We start from the raw sequence: 26,605 nt of genomic DNA on the forward strand, positions 1-26,605 counted from the left end.
CAGGTACTGGAATCCAAGTCTCTGGAGTGATGCCCCCTTGTCTAGGGATGGGCTGGTTGCTTTAGTGTGGATTTTGGAATTTTCCTTATGAGCCAACACTCATTTTGTAGGAGTGCTCAAGGCACACACATTCCACCTTTCTGCACAAGGCAAAGGGAGCTGATGTTGGCCCATAAATGTGAGCCTGAGCCTGAAAATGGGAATCAATGAAGAGGAGCAGGGTCGGGACAGCAGCAGCATAACGGCATCATGCCATGGACAGAGCATCCCTATACAGTGGTACCTTGGGTTAAGTACTTAATTCGTTCTGGAGGTCCATACTTAACCTGAATCTGTTCTTAACCTGAAGCACCACTTTAGCTAATGGGGCCTCCCGCTGCTGCCGCGCCGCCGGAGCACAATTTCTGTTCTCATCCTGAAGCAAAGTTCTTAAACTGAGGCACTATTTCTGGGTTAGCGGAGTCTGTAACCTGAAGCGTCTGTAACCCGAGGTACCACTGTATGTTATTGAGGAATGAGGAGTTGTCCAATGACTGGTTTTTTGGTAGCAACCTTGTGTCTGCTATAAGCAACTAGTTCTGCCCTTGAGAGATAGAGGTTTTTTTTAAAAGAATCAAATGTCACTTTTGCTTAATTTTCTATTACTGAACTAAGTTGTGGGGTAGAAAGTGCCAGAGTTTCCCACCAACGCAGCCATATACAAACTCTCAGAAGTAATAGCTTCCTGAAACATGTAATCATCAACAGGTCTAAAAGCTGTTAGTAGCATATTATGCAATTACTTTGCAATATTAACCACAGAAAGAACTACAAGCACAATGTTCAGTCACGTGTTTGTATTATACAAACAATGTTTGATGATGATGAAATTCTTGTAGTTAAGCCTCACCATAGAACATCACTCTGCTAGGATGTAATGTAGCCCCCCCCATCAGAGGATGCAATTTCCTCCTTGAAGCCAAAGGCAAGATTTCCACTGCTATCAGTGTGGAACAGTTGCACGTTGCAAAATTGACTAGTAACACAATGCTAATCAGAAAAAGACAAGTCTAACTCATTTATTAGTTATGGCATATATTGCAAATAAAAAATCACACTGACCATTCTACTAGACATAGACATATTTGTGTTTTAGGTCCTCTAGATCAATATCTCCAAAGGCAAAATTAATGCTCTGCACAGCATGTTCTGCATTAGAGGATCCGTGAACAGCGTTGCACAAAATATCTTTTGCAAATTTAGCCCGTAATGAGGTGGGATGAGTTTCTTTTGCTTGTTCTGGGTCTGTCGGTCCCATTAATTGCCGCCATTCCTCCACAGCATTTTCTTTGGTTAGAATCATCACCATTGAGGGGCCACTGGAAAAACCAAAGCATTCAAAGATTTATGTTACGCTAACAATCTGATTCTGTAGCTGCTGGTGTTGACATAACTAGCAGGACATTCTGCACAAGATGAACAAGGCAAGCTCATATCAGAATGCTGCCTATGATAATATATCAGAGGTATATGTTTATCCTAAAGCAGCACAGTCCATGGTAGCCAAATTACGCATGGGATATAGGTGGGGCAGTTTTCACTCATTTTTGCAGTTATGTACCAGTGATCTACCCATTTCCCATTTGTCTAAAAGCTTTACATGAGATTATTACACTACTACTGATGCTGAAGGTAGATTAACAACCTTCTCTGCTCTAACAAAAATAAAACAGGCCATTTTGCAACATGGTTGCGCCACAGAACATCAGGATGTTGCACAGTGCACATTCTGAGCACTCTTTTTCTACATGCAGCAGCCGAAAGGCTCTGGATGAAAAACCTTTTTTAAAACAGGATGTTTCAATTTCACCAAATTACTATTTGCATGTGTGAAAAATTGTTTTGCAAACTCGATGAAGTTTCATCAGTCACATTATGTACTTCTGCCACTTTAGTTTTAATTCTGCAAGGAACTTTCTTTTTAATCCTGCAAGGAACTGATAGTTCAGGGTTCTTAATGAATTTTTAACAGATTTTTTTTTTTATCCTAAGACAAGGGTGGGGAACGTTTGGCCCTCCAGATGCTCCTGAACTATAACTCCCAAAGGAGTTTTGTTGAGTCTTTTTGCCAGTTCAGGCTCAGTTGAAATCAGACTTTGTACAGCATCCTGTAAATATCTTTGAATAACTTTCAAACCAGTTTAAATAATAATTCAGCGCTATTTCTGCATATAAAATTAGCTTTACAAAATCTGGATGGCTGGATTTTAACTTGGATAAGACTACAAAGGAAAAATTGACAAGGTGCCATTTGATACCAGGAAGGGAGTTTCCAGTTAAACTTGGAGATCTGGATCATAGAAAATCCAGAAGATGTGCATGTATTTCATCATGAAATACAGGAAGTATTCATAGCAGGAAGTTAAGGATTTAAAACACACACAAAAACAACAATGCAGGATTGACTGTTAAATACAGTATATGACATTGACATCTATGAATCTGCAATATTTGTTCATCCATGTTTGATATATTTTGTAAACGGTGACTGGAGCATAAAATTAGTGTTATGATGACTGGATGGTTTTTTGGATACTAAATGCAGTGATTCCCAAACCATTTTATATAGGAATTCAAAGCAAGTCATTTTCCTTTAGCCAGGAAGTCTTAGCAGCAAGCTCCTTCCTTTCTATTCCTTATGCTGCTTTGTTTGCCATATTCATTGCCGCCACCTTAGCAAACCCAGCCATGAAGTTCCAGAACACCATTTTGGAGCTGCTGAGGTCCCACCCTCCATTCCTGAATGGTCCAGAAAGAGTCTCCTCCCTAGGTGCCAAAAATACCTAAAACATCCATGACAGTACCAGAAGCTGTCTGCCTGCCTGTTGACTTCCAAGTTAGGCCTGCTATACTTCCTGTGGATTTAATTAAAACAAAAAACAGGCACTTACTCAGACATATAATTTATAAGCTGATCATAAAAGGGTTTTCCTTCTTGGTTTTTATAAAACTGCGCTGCCAACTCGGAAGAGATGTTTGTTTCTTTCATTTCAGATATGATGAATCCAGCCTGTTTTACTTCTTGTAGAATTTCATCTAAAAGGGAAAAAAGTGTGTTTAGAACTGAGAACTTCAAAAGTGCTTAAACTTTTAAAGACTAGTAAATTATATTCTTACCTTTGTTTATTATTTTAATGATACTAGCTTGGAAACCAACTTTTTTCTCCCCCTTTTTATTTGTTAAATTTTATTTTTTAAATGTGTATACTGCCTTTAATCTGTAGATTTCGGGGCAGTTCACAACAAAAAACACAAAATGCATAATAAAAACAAGAAGAAAAAACCACAAACCAATAAACTCCCCTCCCTCCACCACCTGCCACAAACACATTTAAAAGGGCATAGAATATTTATCAGCCAAAGGCCTGGTTGAAAAGGAAGGTTTCTGCCGGGTGCTGAAAGGTGTAAAATGAAGGTGCCAGGTGAGTCTCTTTGGGGAGAGCATTCTACAAGTGGGGAGCCACTGCAGAGAAGGCCTGTTCTCGTGTTGCCTCCCTCCAGACCTCTCAAGGAGGTGCACAAAGAAGATTAGATTATGATGACAGGATCCGGGTCAGTTCATGTGGAGAGAGGCGGTCCTTAAAGTACTGCGGTCCTGAGCCATTTAAGGTTTTATAGTCAAAACCAGCACTTTGAATTGGGCCCAGAAGCTAATCGGCAGCCAGTGCAGTCGGACCAGGATCAGTGTAATATGCCCAAACCGTCTTGCCCCATTGAGCAACCTGGCCACCAAATTTTGCACCAACTGAAGTTTCCGGACAGTCTTCAGATGCAGCCCTACATAAAATGTGTTGCTGTAATCTACCCTAGAGGTTAGCAGAGCATTGACAGTGGAAATTAGGCTATCCTTGTCCAGATACTTCTTAGGCAATCACTCATAGCCGAGTAAAATTGTCTTCCATAAACACGGTTTTAAAAGTCAGTCCGTAAGGGATTGTGGAGGCCAATTCTGGATCCACACGTCCTTCCACAGTGGGGACATAGGTTTCTGGGTGGGAGTTGATCACGGTGTGGATTTGCCAAGCATGCCTTCCTCTTAGTGCGTTTCTCCCTTTTGTCCTGAGTTTGAGTGTCTTCAAAGTCCATGAAACCTTTGGTCAAGGCTGTTCTCCAACTGGAGAGCTCACAGGCCAGTGTTTCCCAGTTTACACTACATATTTTTAGTTGAGAGAGTCTTTGAACCTCTTTTGTTGACCACCAGCATTATGCTTACCATTTTTAAGTTCAGAATAGAGTAGTTGCTTTGGAAGACGATAATTAGGCATCCGAACAACATGATCAGTCCATGTCTCATCAACACTGTACACATGATCACAGTGTTTGAAATGACTGGGAGAGACATCAGCATCATGGGGGGGGGGGAGGGTTGAAGGTACTATCCTGCTCCTTCCTGAAATGCCTAAGGCATAGGTAGGCAAACTAAGGCCCGAGGAGCCAGATCCGGCCCAACTGTCTGCGGATTTGTACATGAGTAGAATGTGTGCTTTTATTTAAAATGCATCTCTGCGTTATTTGTGGGGCACAGGAATTCCTTCATTCCCCCCCAAAAAAATATAGTCCCCCCCCAGATCTGAGGGACAGTGGACCGGCCCCCTGCTGAAAAAGTCTGCTGACCTCTGGCCTAAGGAATATCTAAGAGTGGGTGTGTGTACTATTCTCCGGCTGTTTACCTTTGTGCTCCTCAAAAGCAGTGGGTTTAATGACAGCAAAAGTGTTTTGCACAGGAAAGAAGAATTCCAGTTCCTTTGCAGCTTGTTCAGAGGTTGTGCTTCCATGCAGCTGATTGATGGGTGTGTTGTCAATCGCGAACTCAGCACGTAAACTAGAGACCACGAAATTGGGAAATTAGATATAGGACACAGAACCTTTATGTTTCCAAGTTAAAAAAGGTAAAGGACCCCTGTCAGTTAAGTCCAGTCGCGAACGACTCTGGGGTTGCGGCGCTCATCTCACTTTCCCGGCCGATGTTTGTCCGCAGACAAGTTTTTCTGTGTCATGTGGCCAGCATGACTAAGCCGCTTCTGGCGAAACCAGAGAAGCGCACGGAAATGCTGTTTACCTTCCCACCAGAGCTACTTACCTATTTATCTACTTGCACTTTGACATGCTTTTGAACTGCTAGGTTGGCAGGAGCAGGGACAGAGCAACGGGAGCTCACCCCGTCACGGGGATTTGAACCGCCGACCTTCTGATTGGCAAGCCCAAGAGGCTCAGTGGTTTAGAACACAGCACCACCTGCGTCCCGTTTCCAAGTTATCCCCCTACAAAAGGATGTAGTTGGGGTTCAGCCTGGGGAAACAGTCCCCCCTCCCCCACGTTACTGACAGGTTAGGGCACAGGGATCTGCGAATCTGCATTATTCAGAGATGCAACTTTTTCACCTTTGTCAAATCACGGCATTGACAAAACAATGCAATCATTTTTATAATACGCTAACCACTAAAATATGGGTTCAATGGCACGGGGGGGGGGGGGGGGAATGTAGCAGAAGGAAGCATGCAACACTGTCCAGAGGATGGCACTATTGTCAAACAAATTACAACATGGCTTTAACTTTACTGTACTTATGCCCTAGGCTACTAGCACAGGCGTCTCTATCAGAATGCAGTGTATTTGTATGTGTGTGTGTGTGTGTGTTTAAATACCTTGTTGGGCATTGTTCCTTTGCTTCCTCTACTATCTTTGGGCCCAGTAAAGCTCTCCATTTCTGTATCGCATTTTCTCGTACCAAAGCAAGTGCCAGAGTTGGTCCGCTGTCCGGTGCAAATAAAAGCAGAAGGTTTTTAAAAAGACCTGTTACAAACTCATGATTAGCTCTCTTTTTTGCATTTATAAAACCATTAACAAATTCCATGTGAATCACTCGTACCAAAGCGATTCTAAGTGCTCTGCTATTAACTGAAATAGCTCAGTCAGGGTTGCCAATAAAGTAAGGAATTTATTAAACAAACTAGACAGAAAAAAGGGGAAAATACTTGGTTAAATGCAGCATCCCCACTAGTTTGAGAAATATGTTATGCACAATATTCATAGCATTTTAAATAAATTTACTCATAAAAAAGTGGATACGCAGGAGCCTAGGTTATTTTTGTGTGTTTTCTGCTGGTCTGTTTTACTTATGGGACCCGTACACATAACTTTATCTTAATATAGGACCAAATAGATAGCATTCCCTCCTTGTCTGGAAGTAATCTCAACTTTGCCCAACATTCTCCCCAAAACTGATCATCTGATTGTCCATTTTACCAGAAAACCTGGAACTCTAGTGGTGGTGCCAATCCCATCACTGGGAAGGGCTAAATTAAATGACAGAGGCCCCATGAAGTTGAACAGGAGACAATAATATGATTCACTGCTCAGTTTGGGATCCCATGAGGGCAGCTTGAACCAGAGGCTGTGTATGTAATACATTCTGTACCTGTGATTTTGTGCTCATTTTATACATCCCTGATTAATATTTGATTCTCACCCTTCCACCAAGTTTCAGAGTTGCGGTGTGTAAAATAAATTTATCTCCCTGCGTTTAAAGCTCTTGCTTCGCAAGCGGCGCACCTGGTCATTTGTTCCAGGAGAGCTGGGAAATAATCTTGACCTTCATGCTCTTTGTAAAACTCACGAGCTTGCTCTTCTGTTAAGACGATTTCTCTTTGCATTGCTATCTGAAAGCCATCTTCCTCAATCCGTTTCAGAATAGAATCTGCATGCAAAAGATGATTAACAGTTAACACATGTAGGCACCCCACCCCACGGTACTCTGTGAATACAGCAAGACTGGGGAGGCGGCTGCTTTCAAAAAGTGGGGGCGTTCTCGCCCACCCAGCCAGGCCACTGCCATCACATCCATTGGAAATGGCTGCCTCTTAAGTTTTTTGTTAGGCCACGCCCCTTGTGGCAGCCATATTGTGCTATGCAACTTTTAACATCAAAACCCATTGTGTTTTGATGTGTGCTGAGTCCTTACCTATACTCGTATATTTCATCTGATCCATCCACTGTAATTATTAAGTTTGCAGGTGATACTACCATAATGGGTCTTATTACAGGTGGAGATGAATCAGCGTACAGGGGAGAGGTTCAAAAAGTACCTACATGGTGCTTACAGAATAACTTGCACCTAAATATTAGCAAGACAAAGGAGCTGGTGTTGGACTTTCGGAGGAACTAGCACCCTTGTATATCAGGGGTGTGTGTGTGGAGAGAGTCTCTTCCTTCAAATTTCTGGGAGTTTACCTTAGTGAAGACCTCACTTGGAAAAACAATATAACCCAGGTGGTTAGGAAGGCCCAACAGAGACTCCATTTCCTCAGCGTCTTGCAAAAGAACGTTAAACAACAATTGATGACCTCCTTCTACCGGTCCACAATAGAAAGTGTCCTCTCATATGGTATCACAATGTGGTACGTTGGCTTGACAGCCACGGACAGAAAGTCTCTACAGAGGATGGTGAATACAGCACATGATATCATGGGCTGTCCCCTGAGCCCGCTAGATGACGTCGCAAGGGATCGTTGCCTTAGGAGAGCGAGAAAAATTCTCAAGGAAGATTCACACCCCGGCCAGCATTTCTTTAATCTTCTACCCTCGGGCAGGAGATACAGAAGTATAATCAGTCGTACCAACAGGCTAAAAAACAGTTTCTCTCCATGGGCTGTTGAACGGAAAATAATACAGTGCAACTGACTTTCAGGGTTGGTGTGTTGTGCAACAAGCACACACCGTGCAATGAGACTGAGTGTTTGGGGGGGGGGAGCTCGGTTAATTTCATTGTGCACAGGTTGTACATTGACAATAAAGGTATTATTATTATTATTATTATTGTGTTGGGTATTGTAAGATACTGCCCTGCGCATAGCAGTCCCTGGTACAGAGTCAATGCAAGAATGGCTTCTGCGGCTACATTTCTGGACCCAGCAACATGTCAAGAATACGGAGAGAATTGTGTATTGACGTTCACTAACCTCTCCTTTCCCTCAAGAGAGAAGGTCTAATCAAGGCCACTGTTTTTTCAAGAGCTGGGCCTTTCTTCGGCTTGGAAAAATCAGGGAAGAAGAAGGCCAATTCGCGGCTTGCTTCTTCCACTCTGTCATGAACGTCACATAAATCTGACATAGCCTGGCCTTCCAAGAACCCTTTCAAGCTAATAAAGGGTAAAATAATATAAATGTAACCACTGTTAAACATTTTGCAAAGTACAAAATGAGCACTTAATGCATCACAATAGCTTTGAGGTGAAATTTATAGATTTGGCTGTGAAACACTAATCTTGCTGCAATAGACAGACATAATTCAAAACATAATTTCAGAGGCAAGAGAGAGAGGGGCTGGTGTGTACAAGGGCAGACTTTGGTAAACTTTTGTAATATGGCGCCCTGGGTGAGGCCAAAATTTGGTGCCCCCAAATGGAACTTCTCAACTTTGGATCATCTCAGTTTTGCGCCCCCACAGCTTGGTGCCCTGTGCTTTGTAACTGCCCAGACTGCCTCACATAATTGATCACAAGGCGCAGTCCACACACCCCATTTGAATGGCAATGCTCATGAACTTTGGGGGGCCCCAACCCCCTCAAATATTTTATTGGGGGGCTGAAAGGACCCCCTAGGAGTTGGTGCCTGTGCCACTGCCCCTACCGGTGTACACCATTGCATATTAAAATGGGTTAAACCAAAACTCCAGAAGAAATCGTGAGTAACCTATAAGGAAAAGGAAATCTGGGAGAGAAACCTGCGGTTCTGCACATGCCCATTCAGAAATTAATTCCAGCTCGTCTTCAAGTTAAGCCGAAAGGTCAGAGTTGAAGGCATGTCAGAGTGAACCCCTCCCCACCCCGAAGAATAAAATAACAGTGGCTTTCCAGAGGGGCAGTTGTGCAATTATTTTGCAGCCCCAGCCCCTTTATTAAGTCCTAACCTTTCATGGACTATAGTCTACTTCCATCTGATGCATGATGTCCTATCCTGAGTTAGAGGTGTATGGGAGGAGATTGCAAACTGTAAGGTTAGAAGGAAATTACTGTAGATGCAGAGAAAATTTCCAACCAGCCTTGTCATGCTTACGATAATATTTTATTCTCTTGTTAATTATGCTGTTTTAAATGTGCATTTTATGTTTGACTTCACTTACCAATTTTTTAAAAAATGTTTAAGATTTTTTTGTTAACTTTGTTTGTGTTAAATATGTATTCTGTAGTTGACCTCCTTAGTTACGTTTTATTTTTGAATTTTTAAAGATAATATTTTAGTTTTCTGTTAATTAGGTTGCTTTGACTGTATACTCTATATTTGACTTTCTTCAGAAATGTTTGATTCTGGATTGTTTTATTGATGTTTTAATACGCTGTTAAAATATAAAGCGGTATAGAAATGAAATTAATAAAAAATAAATTGTTGAGTGAAGTAAATCTGATATTGCCTCGCTCTCGCCATCCCTATGTGAAGGGTATTCAGGGAATTCAGGGACTCGATGGTTTGGTCAACCCCTTAGAGGGGGTTATGCCCGTGCCTGAGTCCAGGGGGACATTTGGGTGGCAGAGCTAGCCTGTTCCCGGCTTTCCGCTGTTCCAGGTGTTCACCCTAGGCTGACCTATGCTGGTGCCCTGGGTCAGTGCTACCTGCCACGGTGCAGGGAGCTAGTCAAACCAGAGCCTATGCAACCACTCACTTGTTGTAATCAATAAAGTTGTGGCCTAAATTCTGCCAAAAACCAAACCAAAATTATGAGTCAAGTGTGAATTTATTTAGGGTGGAGGTTTCTGGGTCTGAACACGGCAATATGTATTCTGTAGTTGACCTCCTTTATTACGTTTTATTTTTGAATTTTCAAAGATAATATTTTAGTTTTCTGTTAATTATGTTGCTTCGACTGTATACTCTATATTTGACTTTCTTCAGAAATGTTTGATTCTGGATTGTTTTATCGGTGTTTTAATATGCTGTTAAAATATAAAGCGGTATAGAAATGAAATTAATAAAAAATAAATTGTTGAGTGAAGTAAATCTGATATTGCCTAGCATGAAGACACACTTGAAATACCAGGGTAGATTTGAAAAATCCTGCACATGGTATCCAATGCGCAAGCAATATTACTGTCAATCACGTATTGGGTGGGAGGAATCACATCCACCTGCACACCCATATACTCACACACTCCATGTTGGAATCTACCTGGCTGGCGCTTCACTTGGAGGTTTCCGATACCCTTCTTCCTCCTCCTCCTCCTCCTCCTCCTCCTCTTCTTCTTCTTCCTCCTCCTCTCCCTCCTTCAGTTCTCCAGGAGCCAATTCTTGTAAATAAGGCATAACCTCGTGTGTTTGCTTTCCTTCAGAAACGATCAGCACATGGCATGGTCCAGACAGCATAAATGAAACAAACTCTTCAAAGTCAAGCTGGGGGGGTGGGAAAGTATTTTTGTCATTAAGGGCCAGGAAAGAAGACTCACCATCAATTAATTTAGCACTACATTTCTCCCTGTTATTACCGAGATACAAGGTGCCTGTAACAACATATTGTTATATTCATTAGGTAATCTAGGAATAGGGACGCGGGTGGCGCTGTGGGTTAAACCACAGAGCCTAGGACTTGCCGATCAGAAGGTTGCAGTTCGAATCCCCGCGACAGGGTGAGCTCCCATTGCTCGGTCCCTGATCCTGCCAACCTAGCAGTTCGAAAGCACGTCAAAGTGCAAGTAGATCAATAGGTACTGCTCCGGTGGGAAGGTAAACGGTGTTTCCGTGCGCTGCTCTGGTTCACCAGAAGCGGCTTAGTCATGCTGCCCACATGACCCGGAAGCTGTACGCCGGCTCCCTCAGACAGTAAAGCGAGATGAGTGCCACAACCCCAGAGTCGGTCATGACTGGAGCTAATGGTCAGGGGTCCCTTTACCTTTAATCTAGCAATGCTACTGAGATCCTAAAATATTTCAAATATAGAAGTTTACGTTCTATCCAGTAGCAGCCCCATGGTGGGCTGACCTCTGGCTGGCTGCATTGGGGCTGCTCACCGGAAGGCAGAGGGCAGGGACCAGGCAACGTCGAGAATGATGCTTGGCAAATGCACTGGCAGAGCCAATCCAGTATTCCTGCTAGTGCATTTGTCTTTCGTTTTTTAAAAAATATTTTTATTAATTTTTCAACAAAACAAACAACAACAAACGCAAACAAAGAAAAATATACGTAAAAGCCATATCAAATCCATAAAATGGGATTCTGCAAATCCCGTGACTTCCCTCCCCCGGTTCCTTAAATTTCTTTTTCAACTGCATATCATTTCTATTCCAAATTATTATTATTTTATCTCAAATTTCCTACTCTATTTCTAAAATTACAAGCGTTCTTAAAATCCTGCCAATGTATTAACCTGTTGACGATACTTTTTGAAGTACATGATAAACATTTCCCATTCTTTTTTAAATTTCTTGTCATCTTCATTTCTGAGCTTTCCAGTTAGTTTTGCCATTTCAGCATAGTCTATTAACTTGGTTTGCCAGTCTGCTTTGGCCAGGACTGCTTTCTCTCCACCTTTGAGCTAACAGCATCTGGGCGGCCATCGTAGCATACATAAACCATTTTCTCTGTTCTTTTGAAATCACCGCTCCTAGGATACCCAATAAAAAGGCTTCTGGTTTTTTAACAAAGGTTACTCTTTTTTTCATTTCATTATAAATCATTTCCCAAAAGCCTCCTGCTAGTGCATTTGCACCATGTGGACCTTGGTGCTGCATTGCGCCTCTGCCTCCCAGTAAACAGGAGTGATGTGACCAACTGGAAGCTAACTGGTGGGAATTCCATTGCTGTTGACGTGTATGGGGACCTGAAACGGTGGAAAGGGGGATGAGGCACAGCAAGGCCAGCATTGGTTTTCGGTGAGTTAAAATAGTAACTAGATTATTTCCCCACAGCTATGCTAACATGCAATTCATGTAATCAATCATTTTGATTATCTACATGAATGGCTATGTTCTCCCACATTTATCTGTTCTTCTTACCTCTTCTGATTTGTCTTGATAAAAATCCCTAACTTGCTCATCCGTTAATGTCCGCAGGGCTTCTGCAAGAATGTTAAAGCCTGCTTCTGTAATCTTCAGTTATCGGAGCACATTTCAGAAGAAAAAAGGTTGGGTTATTAGGCTGTGTTTAAGCAGTGCAACGAATCAAATAACTTTTAACTGATCAGTTATCTGATCTGAACAAAGGAACAAATGAAAATTAAATAAATTCATGTATCGCCATAATCTTGATGTAAAAACTTTAAACAAACAGGGCGGTGCAACATACAATTTAATGTGACCAATCATTTTTAGGATGGAAAGCCATCTTTGATACCCCTTTTTCATTCTCTGTTACAGCAGACCAGCATGCCCACAAAATTGCCTGATCATCTAAGCATTGTTAGAAGATTAAAAGGGACCCCTGACCATTAGGTCCAGTCGCGACCGACTCTGGGGTTGCGGCGCTCATCTCGCTTTATTGGCCGAGGGAGCCGGCGTTTGTCTGCAGACAGTTTTTCCAGGTCATGTGGCCAGCATGACTAAGCTGCTTCTGGAGAACCAGAGCAGCGCACAGAAATGCCGTTTACCTTCCCGCTGGAGCGGTACCTATTTATCTACTTGCACTTTGACGTGCTTTCAAACTGCTAGGTTGGCAGGAGCAGGGACTGAGCAATGGGAGCTCACCCTGTCACGGGGATTCGAACCGCCGACCTTCTGATCAGCAAGTCCTAGGCTCTGTGGTTTAACCCACAGCACCACCCGCGGCCCTTTTGTTAGAAGATTAGGGCTGAGCTATTGGTTAAATGTACAGATAGGATTGTGCTGAAAAGCTTGTATCCAGTAATTTGATTTTGCACAAAAGTATTTAACCAATCCTGAAATATTATATTTAAAGCAGTGACTCGTTGCAAGTACGATGTTCTAAATTCATGCAAGCAAGGTTTGTAAATCTCTTCACCATGAAATTAACATGTAGTGGAAAACGCAGGGCATACTGCCTTTAAGTTTTGAGCCTGTTAAAAAAGTTATCAGTTGCTACAGCCACTGTTGCTTAGCAACCGATAGGAGGGAAAATAAGCATATAATGCAAAAGTAGATAGTGGTTTTATCATAGTGCTTGATGAAGTGGTATATCAGGGTTACTGGCACAATGACTGTGTGCACATTACTGGTCTAAAATGCAGTTGCTTTTCTCAATTCAGATCTAAGCTGTTTTGTGGGACAGCACATCAAAATGCAGGATTTCATAAGAAATGCTACAACAGGTACAGGATATATATGGCTTATGTATATGGCTTATGGTTAACTGCTTTCCAAACCAGGGATGGGACCATACTGGATGCAGAGCAAATATGGAGAGTGTAAGCGGCCAAACAAAAGCTCTCTGGCTTTTCAAAGGAGCAGTATCCATGCTACAGATTACAAAGAAATACAGATTAGCACAGCATTTAATACATCACTGTGCAAGTATTTACAGCCCACCAAAATAGTTTCAGCCCCCTTGCCATGTAAGACAGCTTACTAAGCTCCTTTATGGCCTTCCTGAAGCTGGAAAAAAAACCAGGATAATTTGTCAAACACATGGCTCTTGGTCTGTTTTCATATGGAAGTTTTGCGCATCTGGCTTAGCAAATTCCTGCCATCTTAGTTTTCAAATGAATCAGTATTGTTTCATATTTTTCGGTAAAAAAAGTTTTCTTTACCGTTTGTTTAATTTCTTCAACTTTTCCTGCTTCAACCGCATCAGGTTTTATGATCACAACAGTGTATTTTTCCTCCTCTAAAAGAGAAGCAGGAGTGTATATAACATTCACCATATAAGAACAAGACTACGTACTAAGTAACTTCCTATGTCAAATGTTCTTTTATAGATACATGCCTGTGATGCTTTAACAAGCACTAACATCTATGCCTCCCCCGTGTGGGATCCATTTACAGTGGTACCTCGGTTTTCAAATGTAATCCATTCCAGAAGACCGTTCAACTTCCAAAAAGTTTGAAAACTGAGGCACAAAGGGCAGTCTGCCAATTCAACCGAGAAAACTGTAAAAAACAACATGTACACGCAAGCAGAAGCCGTTTGACTTCCAAGGCATGTTAAAAAACAGAAGCATTTAGTTCAGGGTTTTTGGGGTTTGAAAACTGAAACGTTTGGCAATGGAGACATCCGAAAATCGAGGTGCCACTGCATTTAAATGCAAATCCTTACAGGCATCTGACCACATCTGACCATCAAAAACAGCACCACATCACAATTTCATATCTGTGTCTTCAGGAAGGAGATTCCAAATGACATTATCATACAGGTAGCTAAGTATGAAAAACGTGATCAGGACAAACAAAACTATGTTTAAAAGACACTGGTAGTATAGCTGACTGAAAATCAGTTCCAGTAAGTCCACCTTATCCAATTTGTATTTTTCTAGCAACAAAAAACCTCCCTCTAAGTTTGTCTAGTTAGTAGAACAGAAGACTAAAAATTGGTCCCGATAAAACCCATGCCTGTTTGTACCCCCAGCGGCGTGAAACATTTGCCTCTTTTGTCTGCATCCTTACCCAAGATGAGTAAAAAGAAAATGACAAATGGGGGTTCTTTTTTCAGATATCAGAAAATTTGGTCTGAAATGCTGACAGATTGGCATTTTTTAATACTCTGGGCATCAGAAAGAACCACTAGAATGGGAAACTCTTCCTTGAATTTGCTTTGAGTGGCTGTAGGTGCAGACATTTTCCTTTCAAAAGTCTTGCTGCCTCATTCAGATATCAATTCCTGCCTTCATGTCTTGCCCACTTCACAGGGCAGCCTGAAGCAGGTCACTCTACCCCAGGGGTTTCCAAACTAAGGCCCGTGGGCCGGACAAGGCCCGAGGGACTCATTTATCCGGCCTGTGGTGACCCCTGCCGCCACCCACTCTTACCGTCGCTGCGGGACTGCCCACTTCCGGGTCAGAGGAGCACCGGAAATAGCTTGTGTGCATGCACAAGAGTTATTTGTGCATGCTCAAGCATTATTTCCAGTGCACATCCGGGTCGGAGGAGGCCTGTGCACATGCGCACAAGCTATTTCCAATGTTCCTCCAACCCAGAAGGGTGCCGGAAATAGCGTATGCACATGCATATGGGCATGCGCTCCCCCGCCCTCCGACCCACCGCACGATCGGCACTGGAGATACTCCTAGGCGCAGTAAGTTTGCTGACCCCTGCTCTACCCTGTTGTATGGCAGGCCTGCAATGGCCATAATGTGGTGCTGGCCTTGCAGTCCACAGCCGACAGTGTGGCTGGGCAGTGGCACTCCCCTGACCCTCTGGCTGGTTGCATTGCTGCTTATAAGGAGGAAGACAGGGAGGGGGTGGCAGTGAAGAGGCTGGCACACTACCCACCTGAGTGTTTGCACTGTGCCAACCTCACCGCTGCCTTTCCCCTCCACCTCTAGCACCTGGTAAGCAGCATGGCTGACCAGAGGTTGAGCGAGTCACAGTTCTATGGACCCCGAGGCAGGATGGTGGGAAAGAAGAAGAAGAGAAGAAGAGTTTGGATTTGATATCCCGCTTTATCACTACCCGAAGGAGTCTCAAAGCGGCTAACATTCTCCTTTCCCTTCCTCCCCCACAACAAACACTCTGTGAGGTGAGTGGGGCTGAGATACTTCAGAGAAGTGTGACTGGCCCAAGGTCACCCAGCAGCTGCATGTGGAGGAGCGGAGACGCGAACCCGGTTCCCCAGATTACAAGTCTACCGCTCTTAACCACTACACCACACTGGTGTAAGAGCATGCTTAACTCCTCCCCATTGGAGCTGCGGGGGCATCTGTCTCCTGTTAAGACATTCCTACCAACAAACGGCTAATGGGCGACAACAACGATCACACCACTGATTTGCTACCTATCTAAAAATTAAAAAAATCTATCAGGAAAACTTGCCGACAGCTTCTTCTTCTACAAGTTCTTCATCAGATTCTTTCTCCTCCACAAACAGAAGTTCTGGCAACTGAAAATGTTTTCACTGTTACATTACGGTCATACCAACTTTTCAAAATAATATTTGGTAAGGACGCAATCGTGAGACAGTTCTTTCGAAAGTTTCCAAACAGTATAGAAATGAAACATCACCAATATAGATTCTCCATAGGCAGATGGATGGATGGAAAGATAGCACCAAGAAAGCATCAATGGATAGATACCATCAGCTGCAAGGTAAGACAGCTTTGATTGGATAAAAGCCAGGGATGGGGAGGAGAGCACTGGTTCAGGACTGCAGTTTGGAGGGAAGGGGATAATCTCCCCTGCTGTGGTGTTTCTTCAATATACCACCCCCACCCCACTATTAGTAGTTTTAGGGGGTGTCTTCTGGAGGGGCTGAAAAGGCTACTCTCCCACACTCCCTACACCCCAGCTGCCATCCTGACAGAATTCAGGGCCTCCCATGGCAGCTGTTACCTTGCCTGCTTTCTTTCTTACAACTTTCCAGGGTGTGGCCCTGCCTTCCGGCTCCTCGGTCTCAGGGTCCGCCTTGTAGAACTCAGGAGAGGGAAGATGGCGACAAAACTAGAATAAATTGGCTCTGCCTGTCATTGGCTCTGGTGCCGTCTGCTTCCCTGTCATTGGGCTCCCTCCCACTGAATTTGGTGAGCTGTGATTCGGAGTAGATTAGTTTATGACTGCACCGCTCGGCACCAATAGGAACTTCTGTGCTTAAAATGGCAAGCTGGTGCACACGTTTCTGAGATTATGTTCCATTGAACATGGTAGGTTGCAAAGGGTGGGTGTCGCAGAGCTGCAAAGGCACCCTCTTGACACGGGCATTGCTGCAGCTTACCTGGGTGGGAGGTCCAGGCTGTTTGTAACGCACCAGTGGGAGTGCTGGACCGGCGCTGCCAGTGCATCTGTGCAACCCCAAATTTGCTGCAACCCTGCCCCACACAACAAGACCCATGGAAATAAAGGTAAAAGTGCCCCTGACTGTTAGATCCAGTCACGGATGACTCTGGGGTTGCGGTGCTCATCTTGCTCTATAGGCCAAAGGAGCCGGCGTTTGTCCACAGACAGCTTCCGGGTCATGTGGCCAGCATGACTAAGCCGCTTCTGGCGAACCGGAGCAGCACACGGAAATGCTGTTTACCTTCCCGCCAGAGTGGTACCTATTTATCTACTTGTGCTTTGACGGGATTTCGAACTGCTAGGTGGGCAGGAGCTGGGACTGAGCAACGGGAGCTCACCCCGTCATGGGGATTCGAACCGCCGACCTTCTGATTGGCAAGTCCTAGGCTCAGTGGTTTAGACCACAGTGCCACCCACAACTGCACATTCATAGTATCCAATGGTGCCTGTGTCCATTTACGTTTCCTAGAATTGTTCTGATTAACTTCAGCTTCCACCCGATATTGTCGTGTGCAAGTGCCATCGATCATAAGCCATTGTAGATCATCACCCACCTAGTTTACCCCTCACAAGTGTTACACTTCCCAGTTAGCCTTAAGAAACTGCAGTGCCCAGAATTCTTTGAGGGTGCGGGGAATGTGTTTCAAATGTGCTTTAATGGTGTGGGGCAGCCCTAGACACCATGAATGGGCACTCCTAGCGAATTGCACCCTTAGGATTGGAGTTAATTTTCAAAACTCTCTGCATCATTTCCAAAGCAGTTTGCAATAGAGAAATGGTCTGACGGGGGAAAGAAATCAATAAGTATGTAGGGTGAACATATACTCAGGGTAGCACTTTCAAACCAATGAAAACAGGAATGTGTACAAAGAATAAAAATCATATCAGCAATTAAGCAGAACACAGAGCATTAGAAAGAGCAGGCAACCGTACTTCTTAATAAAATATGCCAATACTCAGTCAAGGCCGAGTTACCTCTGGTCTTTCTGCTTCTCCTGCTATGATTCTTCTCTCTCGTTCTACTATCTCTATGACTTTTCTACACAAAAGAGGTCCATTCGCGCCTCTCACAATATCTACCATCTTGCCATCCTGCAAATAATATTTGCCCAAATAAAACAGTGTTCAGCAACATCTCATAGTTTTGTATGTTTTAATTGGTTTCTAACAACAAATATTTTCCAGATGCAAACCTTTCGTTTTATGTGCTTTATTCGCGTCCAGCAACCTGAAAGCCTATGGCTGCAATCCTATCAGTGGTATCCAAGGCGAGTCACACTCAAACCTAAATAACTTAAGTCCAGTTATTTCAGTGGGTCTATTCTGAGTATGACTAACTCTGGTTATCACCCTAAACGTATTTATCTTTGCTTAAAAATTATATTTTATATCCTATCTTTTTGGGAATAGCCACCCAAGTCTGCTCAAAATATCACAAAAACACCATAAACGCAATGATCTAAAATAATTAAAATTAACAAAAATCAGCAGCATTGATCATTATCTTTCAAATGCGTGTTATACTCACTTGCCTGTGAGTGAGTCTCATTGAACTTATTTCTGAGGAGACCTGCACAAGATGGCACTGTAAGACCGCAGTCCTATGTTCACCTACTTTGAAGTAAGTCCCAATGACCTCAGTGTGACTACTTCTGAGTAAAAATGCATAGGATTGCACCAAAGGTTAGTTAAGCTCCTGCTGAGCCTATTGGAATCAATGTAAAAAGTTAACCATGATTTGCCATTATGATTTCCATGGGAACTCAGCTCAACTAGCATAGCATGAATCTACCTATACATTATAATTAATTGTTTATTCCATTTGCATAAACAAACTGGAGGGGGGGTCAGTGGTGTGGGAACACTGGGAGACTTAGCTGTGGAAGGTGATGGAAGAAAATTTAGAAGTCCCTGATCCCTCATGATCACAACATTGTGACACAAATTCCCAGCTCTGCATCACCACACACTTCCAAAAGATGGCAGGGACTATGTCAGGGCTTATCCACACTCTTTGCCCCACTCTTTTCAGGCACAGGTTCATGATTAAACGCTCTGTGTCCGAGCATTTTAACCCCCCCCCCTTTTGGAGCTTTCCCTGCAAAAATCCAGTCTTTAGTGCTCAGTCGGTGCAAACGTTAATTCAGGTTTTCCATGGACTGGAGTTTCCTCCGATTGAGCTTAAAGGAGTGGGTTTTTGCGGTGAAAACTCCAGGGCAAAAAAAAAGGGGGGGAGGCAGTTTGATGTGGAACTTTAAAGAATGGAGGAAAGGTAAGTGTGGTTCAGCCTTCGATGAGGCATCCCCCTTTCTCCTATCACAGAGGTAAATGCTTCTTGTGGCACCTGCTGGTATACCAAGAGGATTCATGCATTCCTGTTAGTTTCAGTTGTTTCTTAAGTTCTTGTATTATTTTTGTATTAAAATGTTTGTTTGTTTGTTTGTTTGTTTGTTTGTTTGTTTGTTTAAAAATCTGCTACTCCAAACAATTGGAGGCACTTGGTTCAAATGATCAAAATATTTCGTTTGATTTATGTGATCAATTAAATTTCTGCACCACTGAACCTTTACTGGTTTCTTATCTGACAACTGCTTTGTTTAGGACTGTTCAGAGGATGTTGGAGATAACACTGATGTCTACAGACTAAGCTTGAGATTCTCAATGGCAATGGTTCAAATAATAAGCCATTCTACATCATAGTTGTGATGCCCCCTGTGTTGACCCATGGATCTGTCCCCAGTGCCACCAAACCGGCCGTACTCCCCTAAATCCGCCCCTGGCCTGAGCATATTGGCATATAGAATACTCTGCATATGTGTGACCTGGGGTATTCTGAATCCCTTGATGTTTTGTGACCTAGCAGAAAGATGTGCTGATACGCTGATCTCTATGTGTGGCACATCTATCACCCATCTCCAACTACCCTTCTGACAAAAACCCCACCCCACCCTCCCACTATATACAGTGGTACCTCAGGTTACATACGCTTCAGGTTACATACGCTTCAGGTTACAGACTCCGCTAACTCAGAAATAGTGCTTCAGGTTAAGAACTTTGCTTCAGGATAAGAACAGAAATCGTGCTCCGGCGGCGCGGCGGCAGCGGGAGGCCCCATTAGCTAAAGTGGTGCTTCAGGTTAAGAACAGTTTCAGATTAAGAACGGACCTCCGGAACGAATTAAGTACTTAACCCGAGGTACCACTGTATAAGGGTCTGGTGACTTCTGTTTCAGTGTATCTGAAGAAGTATGCATGCACATGAAAGCTTATACCCAGAACAAACTTAGTTGGTCTCTAAGGTGCTACTGGACAATTTTTTAATTTTTTAATTTTGACATCTATCACTAGTTTGTTGTCAGTTGTTCCAACTCCATAGTCAACTATTTCATATAAATCCATACTTCAATGATGCGCCTCTTTTCAATCTGAAGAATTAACTGAGAATTAGTCACCAGCAAAACAAAAACTAAAGTCATTCACCGTGTACTTACCACACAGAAGATAAAAGCGGGTTCACATTTATCTTTAAAGGGGAGCAGACTTGGAATGCTGTTAGCCTCTGCCTAAAATGAAGGACAGATATATAACCTACATTATTATTTTTCAAAACACCTGCAAGCCAAGCTATACTATAGCAATTCCCATATACAGTGGTACCTCGGGCTACAGACACCTCGGGTTACAAACACTTCAGGTTACAGACTCCACTAACCCAAAAGTAGTACCTCAGGTTGAGAACTTTGCCCCAGGATGAGACCAGAAATTGTGTGCCGGCGGCGTGGCGACAGCAGGAGGCCCCATTAGCTAAAGTGGTACCTCAGGTTAAGAACGGTTTTGGGTTAAGAACGGACCTCCAGAATGAATTAAGTTCTTAACCAGAGGTACCACTGTAGATTCTCTGTAGAGTACTACTGGCTGGCTCACTGAGAATTTTGATTTGCAGTCTGCTGATAGCTTCCTGCCTTGTTTCCAGTTTAGATCCCATTCACAATAAATATTTGCAAGACTTCACCGTTCACCGTTAATGCGACCATAGATGGTGCTACTGAAAAATGCAAATGTAAGGAAATAAATAGCATTCTTCTAGCCAAAGGTAAGTACTCTGAAATCCCATTAGTTTTAAAGGGAAAGCAAGAGTTAAGCACATGCTTGCTTAATATTTCACTGAAATCAATGGGACATTAAAATGTGTAAAGCTCTGCACACATTACCAGGTTAAAAGACAGCTTGGTCGTTCTTTTCCCCAATTCAGATCAAAGTGGGTTTCAGGTAAAAACATCAAAACCTGGTATTTAATAAGAAACGGCATGATAGATGTGGAATGTGGTGTACAGCACTTCCCAAACCAGCAGTGGGAGCAGTATTTCAACATTTTGGAAAATCCAGAATCTTTAACATTGGTCTTTAGGGATGTGGAACACTCTCTGAAATGAACAGTGAAGATCTGTTAAACAATATTTTGTGTTCTAAAATTTGAGGGCAGAATACCCTCTCCTTCTGAAAGTTACGTATTCCCAAGGCTTGATTTTTATTTTTTGCAATACTATTTGTAGATGAACTACATCTGTACTAATTCTTGTATATTTAGCTTGAAGGTGGCTAAAAGGTAAAGGTAAAGGTACCCCTGACCATTAGGTCGAATCGGGGATGACTCTGGGGTTGTGCGCTCATCTCACTCTATGGGCCGAGGGAGCCGACATTTGTCCGCAGACAGCTTCCAGGTCATGTGGCCGGTATGACTCTGGCGAACCAGAGCAGCACACAGAAATGCCATTTACCTTTCCACCAGAGCAGTACCTATTTATCTACTCGCACTTTGATGTGCTTTTGAACTGCTAGGTGGGCAGGAGCTGGGACCGAGCAACGGGAGCTCACCCCGTCACGGGGATTCGAACTGCCGACCTTCTGATCAGCAAGCCCTAGGCTCTGTGGTTTAGACCACAGCGCCACCGCTAGGGTTCATATATTATAATTCTGTTACTCCTCCCCTCTTTTCTAACTATGCAGTAGCTTTTCATATGTGATAGGGTTCCAATATTTCAAACAGTGAAAATCCGTGCAGAAAAGTAGTTGTTGTTGAGCTTTTTTGGGCAAATCTGGAAAAAAAAGGTAGTAGTTTTGGGGCTATTTTTAAGGATAATTGCCAAAAACGACACTACCGACATGGGTTGCCATATGTCTGAATTTTCCTGGACATTTTTTTGCAGGGGAGGGGGCAATTTCCACCCAGACACTGCTTCCAACTGCAGTATTCTGGATATGTCCAGGAAATTCCGAACGTATGGCAACCCTGATATGTGACAACAGGATTTCTCCAGCAGCTGAAATCAGTCGACCTAGCAATAAAATAATGACAGTGCATTTGGAATATATTCTTCAGTGTTTTGCTGAAACTGCAACAAGGACATTAATCACAGGGCACAAAAGTATACTTCCCCCAAAATGTTTGGTATTGGAAGGCTTCATATCTGGATCCTTACCACCGCAAAATGCAGAAGATCATCTTCACCATATTCATTTTTTAGTTTTCTGAATAAGCTCAAGACAGCTTTGCAAGGTCCGCACCAAGCCTGATATACATCTACTACTGGAAAACACACAACAAGGTGCCTAAATAAAATGTGTAACTTCAAATGGGGGATATTGTTTTTTCTGATCTGGGGGCAGCGACATGCCCCTCTATTGAAACCATGTTTTTACCAGGTTTTATGGGAAAGATCACAATTTAATAATAGGCATGATGTATCAATAATAGTAAGCAATCGTATTCCAGGAATTAACACATGTTTTAAGTTTCACTACATCTGTTACTACTATAAATTTATTTATACACCACTTGTATACCAAAATGGCATCTAAGTTTACAAGCATAAAATCAATTATAAAATCCATGCGTAATTAAAATACACAATGGAACAGTCTTATCAAAACATTAAAACCCCTTTAATTAAAATATACACAAGCCAGTTAAAAGGCATAACAATTTAAACAGTTTAAAATAATTAAAAATAAGACCAGAAGGCCACGTCTAGGCATGTCTTCAAGAACTGGCAGAATGCCAATACTTGTTTTCAGATGTGTAGCCTGCCATATGTGGTAGATGCAGGCCCAGCACAGGTGAACACAGTGACTGCCAGGTGGCCGCAGAGACCATATTATACCGGTCCTGAAAGACCTGCATTGGCTCCCAGTACGTTTCCAGGCACAATTTAAAGTGTTGGTGCTGACCTTTAAAGCCCTAAACGGCCTCAGCCCAGTATACCTGAAGGAGCGTCTCCACTCCCATCATTCAGCCCAGACACTGAGGCAGTGGTGGAGCTTCATGCTCCGGCACCGGGGGGCGGAGGGGGAGCGGAGAGCAGGCAGGGGCGGGGCTGGCGCGCGTCCTGGGAGCGTGGCGGGCATCCTGGGGGCGTGGTGCACTGCCAGGGATGTTGCGCTCTCCCCGCACTCCTCTTCCTCCGCCACTGCACTGAGGTCCAGCGCCAAGGGCCTTCTGGTGGTTCCATCACTGCGAGAAGCAAAGTTATAGGGAACCAGGCAGAGGGCCTTCTCGGTAGTGGCACCCGCCCTGTGGCACGCCCTCCCGTCAGATGTGAAGGAAATAAACAACTATCTGACTTTTAGAAGACGTCTGAAGGCAGCCCTGTTTAGGGAACCTTTTAGTCTTCTGTTGGGAGCCGACAAGAGTGGCTGGGGAAACCCAGCCAGATGGGCGAGGTATTATTATTATTATTATTATTATTATTATTATTATTATTATCATCATCATTATTATTAAACATATTTAATGAAAATAAGAAAACTCAAAAAATGTATGCCTTTGCAGTCTGATTTTACAGTACACAGATGTCAGGTGCCACTAGGGTTCAAACCAAGAGCTATGCAGCCTGCAAATCAGACATTGGCTTTCTGTGCTACTAAGCCTGGTAGTCAGACTAGATGTGACAGTAAGTGTAACTTCTTTGCATTTAAGTTGCCCATTTTAAAAAAATGCACCTAGAACCACTGGGAATGTTTGTGGGATAACCAGGAAATAGGTAATAAAGCCTATTGTTCACCCCCAGTCTACCTGAGCAGCTCAGTATGTGAAAAGGTTTGAGGCGATTGCTCCAGCTCAACCGCATGGCTCTCACTAGCCACTCTTAAGTTCCTACACCAATTGTACAGAAACTTTTTCCACTTTATAACTAAGTTTTACTGCCTCTGCCACTTTTCTGACTGATGTATGGGAAAGCATATGAACACGACCTTTGGAGAGTTAGTAAGTAAACCAAGTTTTAACTTACCAAACGTGTGATCTTTTCTTATTCTGGGGGAAGAGGGAAATTTTGGAACTGACTTGACAGGGCATATTTTAAAGATCTAACAGCCTATATTTCCACACTTTATTTCACTGCATATTTTTGGACTACTTACAATATATAAGTTCTTAAAAGTTAAAATCATACAGGAATTTATTTTTGTAAGGACAGTAAAGGGGTTACAAAGTACATGCACTTGTAAATGCACTGCAGTGGGTGCACGCAATTAAACACTGGTGCGTACATGCTTGCACACACACACTTTAGTATATAAGAGGAAAGGGGGGAATTGTACCTGTTAGACCTTTCTTCAGCAACATTTCTTCCCATTGTTCTTGAGTAAGTATTACTGCCTAAAATAAAGCAAACATAGAGTTTTGTCAGCTTTAAAGTGCTGGGTGTTCCAGCAAGCAGCTGAATAATTAAGATAAAAGACAAAATCTATACCTGTAGCTGAACTTCCTTCTTCTTGCTTGCCATCTTATTCCCTATAATTGTGGAAATGTAACAAACAGACGACTGAGAAAGATATTGGATTATAACTAAATCCCACTCAGAGTAGTCCCACTGAAATTATTGAGCCTCAGTTATTCATGTCCATTGCAACCCGTTAACACACTCGCAAAAAAAGTCAATATAAATTTCAGCTCGTTTTAATGTGGCTGGATTTTTTATTTACAGCTCTATGCAGCAGCAAACCCAGACAATGTGATCATTTGGCCATTAAATATCAATTCCCCCAGTTTCCTCGGTTAGTGAAAACACAGCAGTTCATCCCTTAGTGCATTTCATATTTTAGGGCGTTTTCATTATTGTCCATAGGGTATGCCCCCATCCAGATCTTGAAAAATAAAATTTTCAGATTTTTCGAATTGACAAAAATAAAATAAACATGAGGGCGGTATTCACCTAAGTTTTTCTCAGAGCAGACCTGTTGAAATTAATGAACATGACCAAGAGTCATTAATATACTCCAAGTAAAAACTGGTTGAGTACCACCCTGGGTGTTCATAGCAAGGGAAATGATGTCTTCACCTGCAACTCCCTTAATCAGTCATCTGTCTCCAACCCTTGTCTTTCATTAAAACATTGAGGGGGAAAGCAAAAAAGAAAGAAGAACCTTGTAGCACCTTAAAGAAATTTATTGTGGCAAAAGATTTAATGGACCACAGTCATCTTCATTAGATATGTGAAGCAGGAAATTAAGTTATGACATTCTTCGTGTTAAGACTGGTTATTCTACTGCCTGTAACAGATTATTCGCCATTAGCTCAACCTCCACAGAGTTAGCAACAACTCTAAACTTCCAAAACATTAGGTGGGCACCAAAGTTCTCAATATATTTATTTCAAAGCATCTATTCTGCTGGAATCGATCTTTTCTACACTAGTAGAGTGGGTTAGATAGCATGAAAATAACTGTAGGAATTCCTACAATGAAATTTGAGATCAACAGTATAACAAGGATTTGCTAGTATATTTCCACATATTACTGATTTTAAAAACCTGAAGTCATCTCACATATACCTTGTCATTTTTAAAGACTTGATTCAAACCAACAATATAAATTAATCCCATTATTATGCTCACATTATTTTCTTGGGGAAATGATGTTGACAGAACATTGTGTGGCTTTCCACTTCTGCAACTGGCTTGCAGAACACAATGCATTCAGTGCCCTCGGAACAACATTACTAATTCTGATACACACAGACAGACAAAAGCCAACATGTGTTCATCCTAGATATAATAATATGAGTACATAATACACATCTTTAGCAATGCCCATCAGTTACAGTTTATTCATTCCAGTTCTGGAGGGTTGAAAAATTTTTGTTGGGCCTCAGTGAAGTGTTTTTGAGTGTCAAGCAGGTCAGATCTGGATAAGGATAGCAAGGGCTAAAGCTCATCTGAACTTCTTTGCCATGTTTATTTTAGGGATGAAGCATCCCACTTCTTCACCTCAACTCCCCAGGATTAATTTTAGGATGAAACTTCCCTGTCATCCTGTGCACCTCTGAAGCATCTTCTTGGGACAAGGTGGCTAATGGTTGGAACAGACTGTCTCCTATAACCTTGTCCTGTGACTGTGTCTCTCTTTGTCCTTTAGGCTGAGAAGGCCCAACACCACAGCAAGGTCATCCAGGCCACGCAAAATAGCAATAAATGTAATTGCAACCACACACACACGGTGTCCACTGCATTAACATAAATCTCACTTCCATACACACAGACGCCATGAGCATGCCATGTCTTTATACACACTGTGTTAACTGGTCCAGGGAAACCACTTCCATAGAGCGAAATGAACCTTCAGGAAGGATGGGAGATGGAGGTGCAGGCAGTTACGGCTGTTGCTATGGTCACCAAAGAACATTCAGGTAGAAGCCAATGGTCAGGAAT

General features: G+C 42.7%; 1 protein-coding gene across 4 annotated transcripts; it reads right to left on the reverse strand.

Moving 5' to 3' along the window:
* Positions 1 to 1,042: 1,042 nt before the first annotated feature.
* NME8 (NME/NM23 family member 8) lies at positions 1,043 to 26,564 on the reverse strand. Of its 4 annotated transcripts, XM_083578033.1 has the most exons (17): positions 26,468 to 26,518; positions 25,793 to 25,902; positions 24,651 to 24,691; positions 24,499 to 24,556; positions 22,380 to 22,486; positions 20,391 to 20,462; positions 17,876 to 17,992; positions 15,944 to 16,010; positions 13,726 to 13,802; positions 12,020 to 12,112; positions 10,201 to 10,421; positions 7,998 to 8,176; positions 6,592 to 6,736; positions 5,685 to 5,792; positions 4,710 to 4,861; positions 2,931 to 3,075; positions 1,043 to 1,358 (listed from the first exon to the last, which is right to left on the reverse strand). In XM_083578033.1, the coding sequence occupies exons 3-17, from the start codon at positions 24,681 to 24,683 to the stop codon at positions 1,109 to 1,111; spliced, it is 1,824 nt and encodes a 607-aa protein (XP_083434159.1). In that variant the 5' UTR covers positions 24,684 to 24,691; positions 25,793 to 25,902; positions 26,468 to 26,518; the 3' UTR covers positions 1,043 to 1,108. The 4 variants fall into 4 exon arrangements, with proteins under 4 accessions (XP_083434159.1, XP_083434160.1, XP_083434158.1 ...); XM_083578034.1 differs by lacking the exon at positions 25,793 to 25,902 and having other exon boundaries at positions 22,380 to 22,483; positions 26,468 to 26,564; XM_083578032.1 differs by lacking the exon at positions 25,793 to 25,902 and having other exon boundaries at positions 26,468 to 26,564.
* Between the last annotated feature and the right edge of the window lie 41 nt (positions 26,565 to 26,605).

This window comes from Podarcis filfolensis (assembly GCF_964270895.1).
Source record: "Podarcis filfolensis genome assembly, chromosome: 12".
NCBI lineage: Eukaryota > Metazoa > Chordata > Lepidosauria > Squamata > Lacertidae > Podarcis > Podarcis filfolensis.

What these genes read in the sequence shown, in the direction of transcription:
- NME8 (XM_083578032.1), bottom strand. Translation starts at nt 24,683, where the DNA reads ATGGCAAGCAAGAAGAAGGAAGTTCAGCTACAG. An exon ending in ATCTTCTGCATTTTGCGGTG is followed by an intron (nt 20,463 to 22,379) that starts GTAAGGATCCAG and finishes CCTTCATTTTAG; the next exon opens with GCAGAGGCTAACAGCATTCC. An exon ending in ATCAAGACAAATCAGAAGAG is followed by an intron (nt 10,422 to 12,019) that starts GTAAGAAGAACA and finishes CCACCCCCCCAG; the next exon opens with CTTGACTTTGAAGAGTTTGT.